The following is an 18,567-nucleotide window of genomic DNA, read 5'->3' on the forward strand; positions in this document are numbered from 1 at the left end:
TCCTACTATTCTTCTATTACACCATATTTATAGGGTCAAATTAATATTTTAAACCTTTTGCATCTAATCAAACATCATCATAAATAATGAAATCTTTTATCGATTTTCATAAAATGTTTGAGAAGATTCTCCCCCAGTCATTTGTAGTGTTAGTTAGCATAATTTATGTGCTAAGTAAGTATCAACTTCAATCGAGATGTCTAAATAAAAATACGTTATATACTCTACCTAAGAGGCTTTTTATTTATCTATATTCAATAGTTGGTACGTGTTTGATGAATAAATGTTATACTATAAAAAAAAAGTCCCTTAAAAGTAATTGCTTTTATACCAATATAATACAACAACAAAAGAACAATTTATATTCTCAATAAAAAAACAGTCACATTTGATGAAATGAAGAGTACATTATTTGTATTCTTTATAGTAATCAAACAGGGGAACACCAAATTACAACAGCAAGAGTAACCAACTTATACTACATCAAATGTTACCTAGGATTCATCATCCTTTTCCTCTACCTTCATGGAATCAAGGTATGACTTTCCGTCAAGTTTTCGTGTAAAAAAGTCCTGTAAATATTTGTGCATGGGAACTCTTCGAAAAATGGGAGGATTATGTGGTCCAATGAGGCTGTGTGCAGGTCCTAATTCGGATTCAAGGTTGAACGCACAGAATGTTGCAACAGAGAGCCTCTCTTTGTTTGAGTTTACAATTACTCTGTGCTCAATGCTCCTATACACACCATTGCTCACTATCTGCCAAGTCAAATAGTAACACATTTTACGTCCACAATATGTTAAATGATATTTTCAACAATAGAGAATCTTATTAGAATATGAGCGCTTTCTTTACCAACAACCAAAAAAAAGTTTATAACGACCAATAAGTTCAAAACAAGCAAGTTTTAATCATCCAAATTAGCCATATTATCCGACAAATTAAATCAATGAAAATAATATGGCTCCCTTGCTTCCACCTCCCTCCAAGCATCTTCCTTTTTGAATCGAAAGAATTGAATCATGTGTAATTCTATTACACATAAATTCTCAATTAAGTACTTTCAAGAAAATTCAGAAGTGTTAATTAATACGTGATGCATGACACTGTGAATAAAACCAAACTTAACCAATAACTTGCACACCAAAACTACAATTTTCACTACGTCACTACCCATTAAGAAATAAATTACTCAGTAAAAAGTTGTTATTTACCTCCATCATATCCCCAATATTCACAATCAAAGCATTTGAGAGGGGCTTTATAGGCACCCAAACATCGTCTTTTCGGATTTGGAGACCTTCAGTTTCATTGAGCTGGAAGAGGATGGTGAGGGCATCAGCATCAGAATGAGGGCTTATGCCAATTGCCTTGTCTGGCTCAGGGCAAGGCGGATAATAATTCATCCTCATCGACTGCATACCATCAATGAATAGATCTCGCATTTCTTTTTCGTCCATCCTTAAAGCCTTTGCCAATTGACATAGAATGCTCATTGATAGGCTCTTGATTTCTTTGCTGTATGCTTCCATGATGTCCCTGCATTACAAACACGCAAACAAATTAAAAGCTTAGGAGTGCGAAGATCAAGGCACAAGTTAGAAATACAAGTTTTAACAAAAAGTATAGTTAACTAATTTATTGTGACAAAAAGTAATTGTGTTCACTTATATCAAATAGTTTAATGATCATTTAAGTAATGAACTCTCAAATAGAGTAATACTCTAGTAAGGAGATAGGCACCTGAGCTTCGAGGGCAACTTCTGAAACAAGTCCACTTTGCGGATATGAGGAGGAAGAGTCAGTATGCCAAATCTGTCACTCCAATCAAGCTTCTGCTCCTCTGACACAACGAATGCATGCCCGAAACCTTCCAAGCTGTCTTCCTGTTTCCATAGTTTCTTCTTTTCTTCCATTGGAAGACTGAACAATTCAATAACCTCTCTCTTGAAGTCCTCCAGTCACGAAGGTGTCACTCCATGGTTTATAACCTAACAATCAACAATATGCCAGAAAATTCATCAACCTTTTAAAAATTACAAATCTAGGCACTCTACCAGAAAACAAAAAGTCATTTTTCTAAACTAATCGTCATACGACCAATAAATGAGAAGGATTATGCATTTTAGACTCTATTATTCTGATACTGTAATGACCCTCATGGTCATTTCTATGTCTTGCCTTCTGTGTGTCGTTTAGAGCGTTCCTATAGCGACCCCAAGTCATTTATGACTTGCTGGGACTGACAGTTTGGTCACCTGGTCGTTCGTTTGGTCTTGGTGCGAGTTTTTGTGTTTTGGAGCTTATGAACCTTGAACGATCATTTTCGATCAAAAGTTCAAGAAGATGACATCGGAATCCAATTCTGACGATTTCATCAGCTCCGGAAGGGTCATTTTAGGCTAGTAGCATGGTCGACATGACTCCCGAGGTTTTCAGTGTGAGTCGGTGCGATTAGGCGTTTTAACTTTTGAATTTTAGCCTAAGGTTGACTTTGGTCAACATTTTGAGTAAACGCGCTCGGATGAGAATTCCGTCAGCGTGGTTAGCTCCGGAATGTCGAGTTTGGTCTAGATTGACCTTTCTTTTGTGTCTGGAGGTTTTCGATATCTTTCCGAGCCCTTTTGTGGGTTTTGACTTAAAAGGGCTTTTGGAAGTGGGACCCACTTTTTATCGAAATGACCTCTGATGGAAATTTCGACTGCGCCGTTGAGTCTGAAATATCGAATTTGGTATGGTTGCATATCTCGTTTGCGTGCACGGGGTTCCGAACGAGATCGAAGCACCCCGTCGGAATTTAAAGTTTTGGAAATGTTGCAGATTTTCTGCAATAAATTGCAGAAAATCAGCCACATTTCCCAAACTTCAAACTCTCATCTCTCTCTCATCTCTCAACCGATTTGGGTGATCCAAAAGGCTAAGTTGTGAGATTTTTCGAGGGCAACGTGTTGGTGAGCTCGGATAGTGATTTGGAGTCCCCGTTTGAGGTAATTTTCGAAAAATACCTGCTGCCAGACCTCTTTTTGTGACTTGATTTTGGAAATTTTGAGACTTGTTTTCTTAGCCATTTTAGATCCGATTTTGGTGATTTTTGAGGCTATCTTGAGTGGTTTTTCGAGGAGAACATTGTGGTGTTGTTAGATTTTACTGTAGATCGCTCGTTTTTGGTAAATACACTGCTGTCCCATTTCGATTTTTGAGAAAATTTGGGTTTTAGTTGTATGTTGGTATTGTGTTGTTCCCGAGCCCCGAATTGTGTCCCATTATGGGAAATGAGCTGGGGGAACTGGTTAGGACCCACTTTTGGGGTTAATTTCGGAATTTTCTGTGTGGGTCCCACGATTCCCGTTTTGACTCCAAAATTGACCCGTCTCTGTTTGTTGTGATTTTGGTGTCTAAACGACCGTATTAACGTTGTGATACTATTTTTGATAGCGGGGAAGCGTTTCGAGACCTTTCGGAAAGGAAAATCTCCGGAGGAGTGATTTTGGAGCGCGTGTGATCGGCTTTAAGGTAGGCTACGGTTTTCCCTCTCTTAGATTGAGCTCGAGAATGTGAATGCATGTTGATTAGTTGGGATTTGGGTTGGGTAGTCATTGAATCTTGCATAGGTGTTAAGAAATCATGTTTTAGGCCTATTTCGGGAATTATCCGGTAACTGTGAGCATGCTTTGTGTTATTAACGGACCCTCCTCGCTATGTGGAGTGCTTGCATGCTTAATTATTGTTTATTTGAAGAATGTTGGGCCTTAGTTTAGGTTTGACTAGGGCTTGCCTTAGAAATACATTATTCGGATCCAATAGGCCTTAGTTTTGCCCCGACGTCGCTCGGTCGGCTTAGATCCTTGTAGACTGGTGTAGCAGACTTGAGTCTGATAGTTTGGGTCTTAGTTAAGCGATACTCTCTCTCCGACTATAGTTATCCTTATTTTCTTCGATGTTACGGCTTCACGAGTTACATCGGCGACACTAGTTCTACTTCGCGATTTTAATTTGATTTTCGATTTGGTTCCAAGGACTTTCATTGATTGGCTATGTGTGGACGGCGTTCCACAGATATTTATGAGTATGGATCAATTGGGACTCTTTCAGCAGCTACATTGGCACATTTATAGAGCATCCGGTTTGAGGTCCGGCCTCTATTGCCCAGACACTTATATAGAGCATCCGGTTTGAGGTCCGGCCTCTATTGCCCAGATACTTATATAGAGCATCCGGTTTAAGGTCCGGCCTCTATTGCTCAGACACCTATATAGAGCATCCGGTTAGAGTTCCGGCCTCTTATACTTGATACTTGTGATTGGTTACTTGGGTACTTCTGCTGAGCATCCGGTTCGAGGTCCGGCCTCAGTGCTGTCAGATTCTACTAATTAGGGTTGAGGTTCTGGTTCGATGTTCTTCGTTCTTGGGTTCTTTTATGCAATTCTCTTTAGTTATAGTTATTCTGTGTACTCGTCGGGCTTATGGGGGTCCGTTCGGGTTTTTATTTAACTTGCGCACGAGTGTACCTTCTGGGCTTATGGGGGTCCAGTTAGGTGTAGTTAGCTTATAGATTACTTTAGTTAGTTCTTTGTACACTCGTGTGCATTTCATTGTTAGTTAGATTTTCGTTCTTGACTTCGGTTTTAGTATTCCTTCTTTTCATATTGCCTTTACTTTTCAAGTTCAGTCGGCCTATGATGCCTACTGGGTACCTGTTGTTTTGGTACTCATGCTACGCTCTGCATCTATTTCGTGATGCAGGTCCGGGCACTAGTAGCCAGCGTTGATCGAGCTTGGAGCAGACTGATCCGGAGACGGGAGTGAGCACACGACGTTTTGTACTATTTCAGTCTCCATCTGTATATATAGACTTGTCTTTTACCTTTCGAGACAGTCCAGTCTCTGTTGTCCACTTTTGGGACTTGTACTCATTTTGTTAGTAGCTCTGTACTAGTGACTTCCAGGTTCTGGGAGGGATCTTTATTTGTATATATGTTTTTGGTTTGCTTCCGCCTGTTTATATTGTTATTTGCCTACTCTTGTTTAGTTTCTACCCTCAGACCCATTATTTGTTGTTCCGGGTTACGGGTTGGCTTACCTACTGGTGGGTTATAGTAGGTGTCATCATGACTTGAGAAATCAGGTCGTGACAGATACTACGGTTTATCCTTGAGAAGTTAAAATTTGAACACTTTTGTTTAGGGGGGAAGGAAAGCTGAAAATAAGTTTTAACATGTCTTATATGTTTAATTTGAACTAGATAGATGAAAAGTACGTTAAGAATAGAGTATGTTTGGCCAAAATTTCTAAAAATTGCTTACTTTGTTAAAAGTAAACTGTCAAAAACACACCTAAAGTAACTTGATTTTTTGAGTTTTGTACCAATTTTCCTATTTGTCTCAACTATTATCAACCATTTATCAAAATACATATTAACTATCAATTGTTTTCTTTTCCAACTTGAAATATTATCATCATTCAAGTAAGAAAAAAGGAACCATTGATAGATGAATTGTATTTCAATAAACATTTGTTGATAGTTAAAGTAGGAAACTCACATTAGTGAGAGAAAAACATAAACTATAGGAGTGTTTTTGAAGCTTTGCAAATAAATTTTATTCGTACCAAACACACCATTACAATTAAACAAAATTATGAAGAAAACGAAACCTGTAGGAAACCCGATTGTTGGCAAGCCGAGTGAAGTTTTTGCAGCTCAGAATCCATGGAATCACCTGAAATCAACTTTTGAAGATCGATAACTGGAACCTCCGCTCCGGCGGATATGACCGGAGTTTCTTGCTCTGGGCGGAGATACCTGTCCGGAATATTGGTTAGGTGCTGTTCGGCAAGCTCTTGAACACTTGGAACTAACAGGGATTTTCCAAGGTTCAATTTTGCCGGTGTTGACTCCATTGGCTCTTGTTGCAAACTTGAAAATTTCTATTAATTCGAAATTCAGATGTAGGTGCAGCAAGGCTGAAACTATAAAAAAAAATCCACACTTAATTCTGTTTCAACTTATGTATGACATTGTGCCAACTTATTTATCATTTTACAATATCAAATGTTCTTAAAATAAGGTTACCTTAGTCTTATTTATGTAATTTATTCTAAACAACTTGCAAAAACAAAGTGAAATGACAACTAATATGAGACCGAAGGAGCACAACTTTTATAGTTTACTAGTGTATCAAATTTATTTATTTACTTTGTTTTTCATTCAATATTTGATACTTATATTGAAGTCCAATTACTTAGATTCGATTTGCACCGCGTAGGACGCCATTCAAAAGAAAATGCTTCCTAGCAAGAATTTTTCCTTACTCAAACCTTGAAATCGAAATCTCTAATTAAGAGTGAAACAAACTCATCCTTGAATGATATTAGTATCAAATATTTACTAACCAATGTTTGTTAATGTTTGATTTTTAACATGAGAAGGTGACCTCTGAAGAACAAAAAGAGACATGTCAACCATGTTAGGGGGCATCCATAAAATAGGGACGCCTATTAAATAGTACACCATACTAGAAGCACATTAAAAAAAGCATAGTACATGAACATGACATTTAACTTAGTCTCATTTTATATCTATGCCTTCAAACTTTGGGTGTGCACAAGGAAACACTTAAATTGAACAAATAAACACACACGTTCAATGTGGCATCTTACATGATGTTTTATTTAAAAATATACTTTGGACTGGTTTTAGAGTCGCACTTGATTTTTTAAGAAAAATCAAGAAAACTATTTTTTCAAAAAAATTGAAAATATTTAAGGAGGTTCGAGGGCTCATATTAGCATTTCAGGAAGGGTTTGAAAGCACCCAAAATGTCCGCTAACACGCGGTTATCCGGTCATTAACTATTTGGCTAATTGATTTTAAGATAAAAATATGCTTGACAAGTTTAGAAAATAAACAACTTAAGACTTGAATTATCTTTTTATGGGAAAGGGAGATAGTATAAGGGATTTACTTAAATATAATATTTTACCAAGTAACTTAGGTAGTAAAACAGATATGATTATTTGTCTTTAGAAAATCTATAAACGACTATCTTTTTGGGGAAATTGAATTAGGACAACCTTAAAATCGACTAGCAAATAAACAATTAAACAAATACGAAACAGATAAAATAAAGAGAAAGAGAGTTTGGGCCCAAGTTTGGTTATTTGTCCGCCTGGGTCAGTACTTGGGCCTAATTTCAGCTTTGGATACAAAGGCCCAAAACTTAGTACCTGTCCTAAACTAACAAGATGATAATTAAAATAAAAGGGCTTAGGCCCAACAACAAAATACAAAACTGCATATGGGGCCTTTAGGCCCATTTCCGTATACACTAGGTGTATACTAGTGTATGCAATCCCATGACATCAATTTCCGGGGATTTATTGTTTGATTCCATTTGGCTGGCCGACTTGGAAGGAAAAGGATTTGAACATAGAACTCGTCAATGCAAATGGCGATGGAAAGAGTCCATGAGGACTCATAACGGATGTCACATGCAACACAAATGAATAAAATATATAAGTATAGCTCATTAACCCCTTTCTTAAAACAAAAAATAATAGTTTATATATATATTAAAATAGAGCATTATGATAGATTATAAAGCATATAAGTATTATGCATCAGTGGACCCACAATGACTCGGTATACATGTAGAAAACAAATTGAAATCTTGAAGGAAATATTCCTAAATGAACACTAAACTACAGAACATGTATACTATAAGAGTGAAAATATATCAAAGGAGGGACATAGTTTAAAAAATACCAACAAACTATGCTACATCAAATATATATAAATAAATAAATAAAAAGAAAAGCATAAACAAGATAGTGTCTAGAATTGATAATGGAAAACTCTTAATTTTAACTAGTCTTAATAAGCATGCTCACTAACAAATCTCTATATATTTTTTTTTACTACACTTGGTATTAACAAAAGGCTCTAATCAAATTAAAAGAATCTAAACTCAAGCTTAAGAGACCATTGTAGATAGAATAAAATTATGACAAAAAAAACAAGACATGCCTTTATTAATCAAGCAGTGCATAATATGAAACAATCGATCAAAATATTAGAAGAAACTACCAGCCCAATACAATATTATGGAAAGCAAAATGATGAACAGATAAGGACAACACTCAGGTTTGCAGAAGACAACAAAGCTCAGACTTACTCTTGACATGATAATAAGCTAACATTAGCAGAAATCTTTAGCTACGAGTCAAATAGAGAAGCAATCGAAAACCAAAACTACACAGAAGATAAAACTCACAATAAATGATTCAGGCCGCACAATAGACAAGCTCAATATCAAAATCCAAATAAGTTTTAAACCATTCCGAGTAGAATAAAGCACGAAATTAGCCACTTCTGAAACAAGTCCACTTTGCGGATATGAGGAGGAAGAGTTATTATGCCAAACATGTCACTCCAATCAAGCTTCTGCTCCTCTGATACAACGAATGCATTCCCGAAACCTTCAAAGTTGTCTTTCTGTTGCCATAGTTTCTTCTTTTCTTCCATGGGAAGTTTGAACAATTCAGTAACCTCTCTCTTGAAGTCCTCCAATAACGAAGGTGTCACTCCATGGTTTATAACCTAACATTAAACAATATGTTAGTTAATTTCTCAAACAGTCATTCAACTAAATAAATCATTTTCAATGCAAATAAAATGAATTTGTAACAAACACACCGGAATTATTAAACAAAATTACGAAGAAAATGAAACATGTAGGAAACCCCATTGGCAAGCAGAGTGAAGCTTTTGCAGCTCAGAATCCATGGAATCCCCTGAAATCAACTTTTGAAGATCGATAACTGGAACCGACGCTCCGGAAGATATGACCGGAGATTCTTGTTGTGGGCGGACATACCTGTCCGGAATATTGGTTAGGTACTGTTTGGCAAGCTCTTGAACACTTGGTACTAACAGAGAATTTCCAAAGTTCAATTTTCCCGGCGTTGACTCCATTTGCTCTTGTGTCACACCAACAGCTCCTATTGCATACTTGAAAAAATTACTCTTAATTTGGGTATGGGTTTAATCAATGTCTTCCAAAATCATATACTCCCTCTGTCTCAATGTGACTTACTTTTATTTTTAGTCAGTTTCAAAAAGAATGACACATTTTTATATTAAGTAACAATTTAACTATAAAATGTTTATTTTACCCTTAATGAAATGATTTACAGTCACACAAATTTATATCATTTATTTTGGACCACAAGTTTTAAAAGTCTTCCTTTCTTTTTTAAACTATGTGCCGAGTCAAACTATCTCACATGAAATGGAAAGGACGAAATTGTATATAGTAGTGGAAATTTTTAATTTTTATATATGTGACGATAGATACATTTTTTCATTGTATAATCGTCCGGTACCAGATTTACATAGCCGCCGGTGCTGTTCAGCAACTCTATTTGACTGTTGACTCTGTCGCCATCTTCACAATTAGGACATTCCAAATTCAGATGACCATGCTGCAGAGCTGAAATTATCAAAAATCAACATCTAATTCTGTTTCAATTTAGGTATTACGTACTTAGTTTCCGTTTTATATATATTTATCTTTATCGCCCAACTTTCTGCACATATTATATCTCAGGTTCCCTTTTATCATCCTATGTGATGTCTACTTTAATATAGTTTTATTTCAATTTAAAATCTGCTCTCTAATTATATATTCTACGCGATTCAATTGTTAAAACTTAATGAACTCAACTCCTAAACCTTCTGGTTTACCTCTCAGAAACTTCCGAGTTCACATCATTAGCATCCTGAAGAACATGGATGAGTACACCATACTAGAAGCACAAAAATAAACTTGTGACGTATAATGTTTTTCATAAATATTTATTATTGTAGTCTAATTATTTAATTTTTATATTTTTCATTAATTTAAAAATAGTTAGCTAATATGAAATTAGCTATTAGCAAAAGTAGTTCGTGGGCATTTTCAAAACACTAATTATTCTGTTCCCACATAGAAGTTGAAATATTAATTAGAGGTTAGCTAGCTAACTCCATAATAAATAAAAAACCGTCACATACAATGAAATTGATGAAGAGTAGTATATTCCTCTTCTTTATAGTAATCAAACAGGAAAACTCCAAATTTCAACGGCAAGAGTAACTTATATATTAAATGCTACCTAGGATTTTCCATTACCCGCCTCTAACTTCATGACATCAAGGTATGATTTTCCATCAAGTTTTCGTGCAAAATAATCCTGTAAATATTTTTGCACGACAACTCTTTGGAAAATTGGAGGATTATTCGGTCCAATGAGGCTGTGTGCAGGTCCTAATTCGGAATCAAGGTTGAAGATAGAGAATGTTGCAACAGAGAGCCTTTCTTTGTTTGAGTTTACAATTGCTCTGTGTTCAATGCTCTTATAAACACCATTGCTACTATCTGCCAAAGTCAAACATAACACATTTACGTACACACAACATGATGAGACGGTGAATAAAACCAAACAAAAATTGTAATTTACCTCCATCATATCGCCAATATTCACAATCAAAGCATTTGGAAGGGGCTGTATAGGCACCCAAATGCCGTCTTTTCGGACTTGGAGACCTTCAGTTTCATTTAGCTGGAAAAGATGATGAGGGCATCAGCATCAGAATGAGGGCAAAAGCCAATTGCCCTGTCTGGCTCAGGGAAAGGCGGATAATAATTGTTCCTCATTGACTGCATACCATCATTGAATAGATCTCGCATTTCTTTTTCATCTATCCTTAAAGCCTTGGCCAATTGACATACGATGATCGTAGCTAGGCTCTTGATTTCTTTGGAGTATGCTTCCATGATGCCCCTGCATTTCAAAATTATCCAACTATTTATGTGAAAAACAGTTTTAACAAAAAGTATAGTAACAAGTCTGGTAATTATTGATCTCAAAGAATATCATGGCTCTTCATTATTAATCCCCCTCATTTTGTGGTTATAAATTATCAACCATAAGAGCTCACTTATTGTCTTGTAAATTGTACCTCAGGGAGAAGAGAAAAGACATTAAATGCACCGTAAAGTAGTTCTGAAAAGTCGTCTTCACACTTAAACTAATCTAGCTATCTATTACACAATTATACATATTAAAAGTAAATTTACTACCACTCTGAGACGACTAACACCACTCTCACATTATGTGATGGTTTACCCTTGCTCACAGTGTTTTTATGGGAAAAAGAAATCCATCTTGCCGAAAATAGCAGAACAAAGTCCGTTTTCTTGACTTTTTTCATACGAAAGAAAGAAAAGTAACTTTGTTCACTTGTTTCCAGTAGTTCCGTGATTGTTTAAGCAATGAACTCTGGAATAGAATAATGTTTCCATAGTTTCTTCTTTTCTTCCATTGGAAGTCCAAACAACTCTACAACCTCTCTCTTGAACTCCTCCAACAATGAAGGTGTCACTCCATGGTTTATAACCTAAACATTCAACAATATGCAAGTTAATTTCTCAAACAGTCAATCAACTACTAGTTATTTGTCTCAAAAAGTCACTCAATTATATTTCGGATAGATATTACTTGACATGAATTTGATGACTAATTAAATGACCATTCTACATAGGAGCATTTTCCATGCAAATTAAACAGAATAATGAAGAAAATGGAACCTGTAGGAAACCCCATTGTTGGCAAGCAGAGGGAAGCTTTTGTAGCTCAGAATCCATGGAATCCCCTGAAATCAACTTTTGAAGATCGATAGCTGAAACCGACCTCCGGCAGATATGACCGGAGATTCTTCCTCTAGGTGGAGATACCTGTCCGGAATATTGGTTAGGTGCTGTTTGGCAAGCTCTTGAACACTTGGACCTAACAGAGATTTTCCAAAGTTCATTTTTGTTGGTGTTGATTCCATTCGCTCTTATTGCTAATTAGTATTAATGTGGTTTAGAGTTTTATCAGTTTCTTCCAAAATCATATAAACTATAGTCTATAGTAGTAGCAGATTTACATGATTGGCCACCGTAGCAGTTCCGCAACTCTATTTGACCACTGACTCTCTCCCCATCAAACACCATAAAAATAGAGAGTTTATAATTCTTCTTCTTTATTATAGGCTTATAGTAATCAAATGTAGGAACTTGAAATTACAATTGCAAGAGTTAAAAAATAAAAATTTATTTCAGGGGATACAGATTAGCTAATAACCCAGTACATAGTAGAGCACCTAAGATTCGTCATCCTTCGTCTCAACCTTCATGAAATCAATTAACGATTTTCCATATTGTTTTCTTTCAGAAAAATCCTGCAAAGATTTTCCTAGGTGGAATCTTGGGAAAATTGGTGGATTATTTGGTCCAATGAGGCTGTGTGCAGGTCCCAAAATTCAGAGACGGGGTTAAAGATATAGAATGTTGCAAGAGATAGCCTCTCTTGCTTTGCGTTTACAACTGCTCTGTGTTCAATGTTGGAAAACTATATGCACAGTGGAAGCATACAATAATCATACAACTTACATGAATAATAGACAACACATTGTTTATACTAGAACAAGTACAATCATGTTAGGGCATATAAACTTTCTGAATTTAATTTCAGAATTACCTCTTGAATCGTGAGTCGATACCTTCAAGTGAATCCACAAGCTAGTCGACAAGCTAGAAACTTCAAGCAAATTCATAAGCTAGTCTACAAACTAGACCACAGTTCTGCGGTCTTATACAGTGATCTCAAGTTCACTTTCGAACACACTCAATACTTGGGTGGACAAGTATTTTATAGAAAATTATTTTTTTCAAGAGTTAGAAAAAACCGTATTTATAGAGATTTCTTCTTAGTCCAAGGAAAAGGAATATCATGTTTTTCCTTAGAATAGAAAGACATGTACATCTCCCTTTCCTTAGAAAAGAAAAAGTCATGTCCTTTTTCCTTTCCTTAGAATAGAAAAAGTGATATAATACTTCTCTCTTGCCTTAGAACATAGAAAGATACATACTTCTCATTTTCCTTAGAATAGAAAAAGACACATACTTCTCTTTTTTCCCTTTACAATAAATTCCGACTTCTAGATAAATTTGGGCACGGTAGGGACCACAGAATTAATTACCGAGGCTTCCTATTATGAAAATAATTCCAAATAATTAATTTGAATTATTCTTACCATAATAAATTACAAATCATTCCACTAGAAATTCGTAATTGCACTCCTCAATTTATATTTCGAAATTCCCCATTAGACACATATGTAATTCCCCATGTTAAGATTACAGATACTAATCAATAAATTAAATTACTGACGAACTTAATTCAATGATCAATTTCCTTTAGAGCATTGCTTAACTTATTTCATGTGTCGGATTCTTAAATCCACTTGCAAGGTTTGACACGATAAAAACTTTTAAGCTTCTCAAAAAAGCATATCATCAATCTCTATATCGAGACATGGATTCCATCAACTAACTTATTATTTCACCAATATATATTATCATCATCCAATCTACCAAGAATATTGACCCATCTTAGAATCTCACCTTTTAATAAATCAAAACGATGATTAACATATACACATCATAATAGTTATATCAGAATTAAGAATATAAGTAAATTTAATAGTTTAGAATATTGCTTTTGTCAGTCAGTGTAAAGCAACTATCTCTACTCGGTCTCGTTCAATACATACAAAATGCACTAGCACAAGAAGTTGGAACTATACCATTCCCATAATCAAGATAAACTACATATAATCTTGTGCTACAATCGTACCGATGGCATGTCCAATTTCCATCTTAGATTGTGAACAAAAAAACTTTATACTTATAAGAACCGATGATTTAATCCTCTGTGTATAAGCTTAAACTCTATACACTAAATCATCTACTATATAAGTAAACAAGCACCATAAACAAATATATGATTTATTAAAATAATAAATAAATATTCTATAATAAATACTATATCTAAACACGTGGTTAATAGTATATATCCCAACATTCAATGCTTCTATAAACACCGTTGCTCAATATCTAGACGCAAACATATGCAAACGTAGAGTAATATAGATATTAGAAAATGAGCTAGATTACTCTACATTACTCAACAATGAAATGAAAGTCTCAATTATATATGTAATTACCTCCATCATATCGCCAATATTCACAATGAAAGCATTTGGGATGGGCTTTATAGGCACCCAAATATCGTCTTTTCGGGCTTGGAGACCTTCAGTTTCGTTGAGCTGAAGAAGAATGGTGAGGACATCAGTATCAAAATGAGGACTTACGCCAATGGTTTTGTGTGCCTCAGGGCAAGGAGGATAATAATTCATCCTTATTAGCTGCATACCATCGTTGGATAGATCTCTCATCTCCTTTTCATCCATCCTTAAAGCCTTCCCCAATTAAAGTAAAAAGATGACTAAATGTTACATTGAATTTTATTGTATTAGAATTCATATTTAATTTTTTATATGCAGATCCTTTAATATATAGTTCAAGAAATATAGTGTATCTGTATTTTTAACATATTCATGTTTTTTTTTTTATGATTTTAGTTTTTTATACATATGAAACATTTTGTCTATAGCAAGTCGACTTCTAACAAAATGTAAATCACTCAATATGACAATATTTTTGTCTATATATTTTAATGTGATGTCTTTTATTATGGATGTCATGTCTTTATTTACTTTTCTTTCTTTTCCGTTTGAACTTGTAATTTTTTCGATAAATTTGATGTTACACCCCCTAGACATTTTGTAATATTTTTCTTTATATGTATTGTTTTTATAGCCATACATTTTTTAATAATCATATATTATTAATTATTATATATTAAATATTATTATTTTTTATTTTTTATTTTTTATTTTTTTTACCCTCCCTAGGAGCTCCCGCTCCCACCCCTTTTGCTCCCTTGATGACTCGAACTCAGAATTTTCGGGTTGGAAGTAAAGGGTGTTTACCATCCGAGCAACTCCCTCTCGTCTATATATTAAATATTATGGGATGCTAGAAATCTACTTTTTTTTTAAGAAGTAGTAAAATGAAGAATTTGAAAAGTTAGTTTTTCATCAAAAATATAATAAACAATTGCATTCATCTATTAAAACTGTCAATCATTACTAATAAAATATAAAGAATGTGAAGAGTTAACATTGAGTTAAAGCCATAATAAAAGACCATAATCATCTATATAGCCAATTTTTTGAATTCTTTTCGCTAACTAATTCTTATTTGTTTCTCTACATTTCAAATCTAAATTTGTAGTTGTGTATTCTTCACTTCTCAATCACAACATTTCTAACAATTATTATTTGCCAATTTTTTGAATTCTTTTCACTAACTAATTCTTATTTGTTTCTCTACATTTCAAATTTAAATTTGCAGTTGTTTATTCTTCACTTCTCAATCGCAACATCAGGTACTCATTTTCTGACAATTATTATTTGCCAATTTTTTGAAGTTTTTTTGCTAACTAATTCTTATTTGTTTCTCTACATTTCAGATTTAAATTTGCAGTTGTGTATTCTTCACTTCTCAATCACAACATCAGGTACTCATTTTCTGACAATTATTATTTGCCAATTTTTTGAATTTTTTTCGCTAACTAATTCTTAGTTGTTTCTATACATTTTAGATTTAAATTTACAGTTGTGTATTCTTCACTTCTCAATCACAACATCAGGTACTCATTTCCTGACAATTATTATTTTACAAAAATATAATATAATATGTAGAAAAATGTAGCATATGTCTAAGATTAAGATTTATGAAAGGAATAAGGGATATAAACTTTAGATACATACATAATTATTAGTCTTTTGAACTTTTTTCCTTTTTTGGGGGATATTTACACATGGTGGTAGATTTTGTTATATTTTATACCTTACGATTATATTTAAAAAGGTTTACTAAAATTATTTTGTCAAGTTCACATGTATTATAATTTATAATCTTGAATTAAACAAAGGATGCATGTAGTATGTACAATTATGATTTATATATATATAATATAATATAATAACCTTGAATTAAACAAAGGATGCATATATGTACAACTATGATTTATATATGTGTAATATTGATTAAATTTTCTGATATCACTAATTGTTAATTAATTATCTCTATCACAAGAATTTTTATTTTTTTTACACGTGTTGAGCCATGAAATTGACAATAATATACTCGAGTATGAGACTTTATAAAAAGAGAATGCTACAATTTCTTAAGACAAGATACAAACTTTAAGACTTGAAGCATTTGCAAACATAACTGATCATGTTGCTCATGTTCATATTCGAACTATTTGTTGTTGAATTATCAAAAGACGAAGAAACATATATCATAAAAACCACACAAGAAAAAGGTCAAATTAATTCAAATTATTATATATAGCTACAAATTATTGTACTTTACTTTTAAAATTTTAATTAGTCATTATTTACATGTTTATTTATAAAATTTGTATTATTTTAAAAATTATATATGTTGACATTGGACAAACGTGCAACGCACGTTCCCAGAGACTAGTATATATATATAATTATATATACACACACCTTAAGTAACGATTATATATAATTGTGCACTTTAATAACCTAAAATTCATCCAGGTGAGTTGGTTTAAGTTGCAGTTTAACCCCCTACGTTGTGGGTTCGAGTCCAGCATGGGTAACATTTTATTTTTCTATTTTTTGCCTTCAATAACCAAAAAACTAAAAGATAGTGGTGCACCCCCAATCTTCAAATCTTGGGTTTTTTTATTTCTTTTTTGCCTTCAATAACCAAAAAACTAAAAAATAGTGGTGCACCCCCAATCTTCAAATCTTGGGTTCGCCTCTACCAGCAAAATATAAAATTTAGAGCTAATGGTCAGATTAAGTAATGACTTATAGCAGTATATATACTTTTTAGTTAAAAGCAATGATTTGATCTGCTAAATTAAAATGATATAAAATTTAAAAACAACACCTCAAATCGTAGTTAATTGAACTTGAATTTCTGAGATTTATGCCCTGAATGTTGCACAAAGGCCTTGGGAAAAATTTGGGAAACAAAAATATGATGGAAGGATGAAGATATTTGGTTAATTTTTTTTTTGGAGTAATAAATAACTCAGTCCAGCACATGGTAAACACGTTTGTGGCGGACTAGCCACACCAAATAGTTACTAAACAAATAAAAAATTAGGTTATGGAGGCTTGAACACGCAACCTGGCATTGTGAAATTCAACACAAAAACGTGACTAACTTTGATTCAAAGTGTGTCACTTATACTAATGTTGATATATGATATATTATAAAATCGAAACTAATGTTTAACATTAATTGAAATGGAAGTGCGTTGTTTTCCTCCTTCTTTATTAGAGTATTTCCAAATCATATATTATTTTTTATTTTCTTCTTTCATCATAGACAATTTTGGCTCCTTTGTTTTGTTTTTTTGTTTTCTTTTAGTCCTTCACTTTCTGTATTTTTTTGCTTCTTTTCTATTAGTAAAAAAATAAACTTAGCCAAATTAAAAGAAGAAGAAAAGATTTCTTTGTTTGCTCAATTTGAAGTTGCCACTTTTAGAGGATAGTCCCTAAAATAGTTTCATGAAAATTTCTTGGACTCGAGAGCATCCTTAAAACAAAATAATCTCAACGTACGAGGTGCAACCCAAAAATATATCATCTAATTTAACCCACATATTAACATTACCTTCATGCCAATACATGCAACTCCAAAACAAATTAAAAAAACTGTCACATACAATGAAATTGATGAAGAGTACTCTATTCTTCTTATTTATAGTAAAATCAAACAGGGGAACTCCAAATTTCAACGAGGAGAGTAAATACTACCTAGGATTCTCCATTCCTTGCCTCTACCTTCATGAAATCAAGGTACGATTTTCCGTCAAGTTTTCGTGCAAAAAAAATCCTGCAAATATTTTTGCACGACAACTCTTCGGAAAATTGGAGGATTATTTGGTCCAATGAGGCTATCTGCAGGTCCTAATTCGGAATCAAGGTTGAAGGTAGAGAATGTTGCAACAGAGAGCCTCTCTTTGTTTGAGTTTACAATTGCTCTATGCTCAATGCTCTTATAAACACCATTGCTTACTATCTACCAAAGTCAAATATAACTCATTTACGTACACACAACATGATGATACGTTTATAATACCAAACAAAAAATTGTAATTTACTTCCATCATATCGCCAATATTGACAATCAAAGCATTTGGGAGGGGATTTATAGGTACCCAAATATCGTCTTTTCGGACTTGGAGACCTTCAGTTTCATTGAGCTAGAGAAGGATGGTGAGGGCATCCGCATCAGAATGAGGGCTTAAGCCAATTGCCCTGTCTGGTTCAGGGCAAGGCGGATAATAATTCATCCTCATTGATTGCATACCATCACTGAATAGATCTTGCATTTCTTTTTCATCCATCCTTAAAGCCTTTGCCAATTGACACACGATGATCATTGCGAGGTTCTTGATTTCTTTAGAGTATTCTTCCATGATGCCCCTGCATTTCGAACATACAAACATATATATTAATAGATCAATGAGGAGAGCGAAGATCAAGGCACAAGTGTTGGGGATTTAAAAAGGACGCAGAGG

The 18,567-nt window shown here is 34.0% G+C and overlaps 2 protein-coding genes, 1 long non-coding RNA gene and 1 pseudogene across 8 annotated transcripts in view; 1 reads left to right on the plus strand and 3 right to left on the minus strand.

The window, feature by feature from the left end:
* Positions 1 to 11,844, minus strand: part of LOC125845020 (protein SRG1-like) — a 110,603-nt gene extending 98,759 nt beyond the window's left edge. For 3 of the 6 annotated variants that reach the window (XM_049524405.1, XM_049524403.1, XM_049524400.1), the window contains exon 1: positions 11,775 to 11,824. The gene's annotated coding sequence lies outside the window, so the exon portion shown is untranslated. Of the gene's footprint in view, positions 1 to 5,717; positions 5,801 to 8,873; positions 8,989 to 11,774 lie in introns of those variants that run through there. The other 3 variants (XM_049524404.1, XM_049524399.1, XM_049524398.1) reach the window with 2 other exon arrangements.
* LOC125845022 (protein SRG1-like) lies at positions 398 to 11,724 on the minus strand. The gene is made up of 5 exons (XM_049524406.1): positions 11,628 to 11,724; positions 8,421 to 8,596; positions 1,744 to 1,815; positions 1,215 to 1,539; positions 398 to 758 (listed from the first exon to the last, which is right to left on the minus strand). Exons 1-5 carry the CDS (start codon positions 11,682 to 11,684, stop codon positions 495 to 497), a joined length of 894 nt encoding a protein of 297 aa, XP_049380363.1. The 5' UTR covers positions 11,685 to 11,724; the 3' UTR covers positions 398 to 494.
* Positions 2,877 to 5,002, plus strand: LOC125845028 (uncharacterized). The gene is made up of 3 exons (XR_007444213.1): positions 2,877 to 2,987; positions 3,436 to 3,513; positions 4,744 to 5,002. It is a non-coding gene; the product is annotated as an uncharacterized LOC125845028 (long non-coding RNA).
* A 5,956-nt stretch (positions 11,845 to 17,800) lies between the features above and the next one.
* The window catches only part of LOC125846003 (codeine O-demethylase-like), an 8,452-nt pseudogene continuing 7,685 nt past the window's right edge, over positions 17,801 to 18,567 (minus strand).

The sequence above is a fragment of the Solanum stenotomum genome, chromosome 11 (assembly GCF_019186545.1).
Source record: "Solanum stenotomum isolate F172 chromosome 11, ASM1918654v1, whole genome shotgun sequence".
Taxonomy (NCBI): domain Eukaryota; kingdom Viridiplantae; phylum Streptophyta; class Magnoliopsida; order Solanales; family Solanaceae; genus Solanum; species Solanum stenotomum.